Source organism: Ceratosolen solmsi, unplaced genomic scaffold (assembly GCF_000503995.2).
Source record: "Ceratosolen solmsi marchali unplaced genomic scaffold, CerSol_1.0 scaffold39, whole genome shotgun sequence".
In the NCBI taxonomy this organism is placed as follows: Eukaryota; Metazoa; Arthropoda; class Insecta; order Hymenoptera; family Agaonidae; genus Ceratosolen; species Ceratosolen solmsi.
The window spans coordinates 3,426,960-3,428,818 of NW_011948433.1; the positions used below are offsets into that span (position 1 = coordinate 3,426,960).

At 43.9% G+C, this 1,859-nt stretch overlaps 1 protein-coding gene across 1 annotated transcript in view; it reads right to left on the bottom strand.

The window, feature by feature from the left end:
* Window positions 1-1,525: 1,525 nt before the first annotated feature.
* LOC105364639 (probable serine/threonine-protein kinase HSL1) overlaps window positions 1,526-1,859 on the bottom strand; it is a 35,720-nt gene continuing 35,386 nt past the window's right edge. Inside the window, exon 10 of the mRNA XM_011502619.1 lies at window positions 1,526-1,842. Within this exon, the coding sequence (XP_011500921.1) occupies window positions 1,665-1,842 (178 nt within the window). The 3' untranslated portion in view covers window positions 1,526-1,664. The remainder of the gene's footprint in view (window positions 1,843-1,859) is intronic.

Consider the following 1,859-nt stretch of genomic DNA (forward strand, 5'->3'; position numbering starts at 1 on the left):
TAACACATATTGGTTGGCCCGTCGATAGATAGAGAGCAAACTTATATGAAAAAAAATGTTTTCATACAAAATTATTTTCTTAACATTCTAGACAACTACTCTCGTACATGTATTACTTATTATCGATGAATGATCATTGGTGTTGTCGAATAAAAACAAAAACAAAATCAAAAACAAAACAAACTAAATTACAGTTGTATTCTTATTAAAGAAAAAGAAAGGAAAATTTCACTGCTTAAAATGATCTTGATCCCCGACCCACTCCCGCATCCGCCCTCCCCCCGTCGACAGGTATGCACTCGGTATTTTCATTCGAATATTTCATTTATAATTATTAAAAGCAACTTGGCATTAAGTATATTTCTAAAAGTTATTTTTAAGTACGATAACCTTAACATAGTTCGAACGAATTGTATCTCCTCGTAAGAATTTACCACCGATAATTTGCAATAAAAATTCAAATCAAACCATCGTAAGGGAATTTTTTTGCCATCATTATAGCCCATCATTGTCAATAAATCCGTGCTTCGATATCCATTCGTTAACAAATTATTATCTCCATAAAGTCTTATAAGCTCACAATACGTCATCCGCTTGATAATCGTTTCAATATTATTATCCAGTCCCCAAATGATAAAATGATAAAAAAAAAAAAAAAAATGCTTTATTATAAAATAAAGCTCACACTCGAGAGGTTCGATTATTGTTGTTGTTGTTCTTGTTTTTTGTTTTTTGTTTTTTCATTTTTTTGTCTTCAGTTTCTTTTACATTGATAGCGCGCTCCGTAAGCGTTTAAATATAAGGCACTTAGCGAAAATAAAATCGTCGAATACGTTTATTAAGAGTGGAAATAAGGAAACAAAATAAAAGCGTTCTTGAAAGAAGCTTAAAGAGCAGGTGTGACCATTTAACCGAACGAATCACCGCTCGATCGTACGAGCGCAGTTAAAAACATTTAATACTATCTGAAATCGGCCCTCGTCCGCCAGCCAGAAGAGCTCTTATCATCCTATCGAGCGTCAATCGGAGTGACAAAAAGAGGCGAATTTCCGCGTAAGCGACACAATCTCGATCCCACAAATTATATACATGCCTGATTGTAACGAGAGGGCGCAATTTCTTCGAAGGGAGGGGATAATAATAATAAAGCGCGCGGTAATTGAGACTGCCGAGCGAATCATCAAGAGGGGCGATAATGACAGGCTGGTGGACGATGTCAAGCGCACGCGCGGCCAGCTTTTAGGGCCCTCGTCGCGAGTCCGCTGCTGAATCACGGGCGGGTGAATCACCGCTCGAGGTGGACGCGTAATGCGAGCCTTGACGACCACGCGTACTCACCAAGGGATGCGCTCGCGACAAAATCTCACTGGCACCGATCTCCTTGGCTCTCTGCTCGCTCTTGCCGGTAAACCGAGATCGCGTTTACCTCGTGATTCCTCGAGCCTAATCCACCCTCCTTCCCTCCCTCCCTCCCACCCACCCACTCACTCAACCACTCACCCTCTACCCGGTGTCTACTGACGGGCCATCCTCGTCGGACCATTTCCCGTAATCGCGACGTCACGCCTCTTCCGTGTCCAGTGCGTTTTATTATTATCGACTGAGAATCGGCCATGATCGGTAATAATCGGTAATAACAAATCAGACACAAAGTGCGCGATGGTCTAGGAGCCGAGTATCTGCTGTTGCTGCTGTTGGGTCGGCCCACTCGATTTCCTCGATCTCGGCCGTTCCGCGACGGATGACTTCCCGGAGAACTTCTCCATGGCCCGCCCGTAGGAGCCCGTGCAGACCTTTTCCTTGGCGGCAAGCCGGTATTTGGTCTCGAGGCGGGGGGGGCCCGTGGGTCGCGGCGGCGC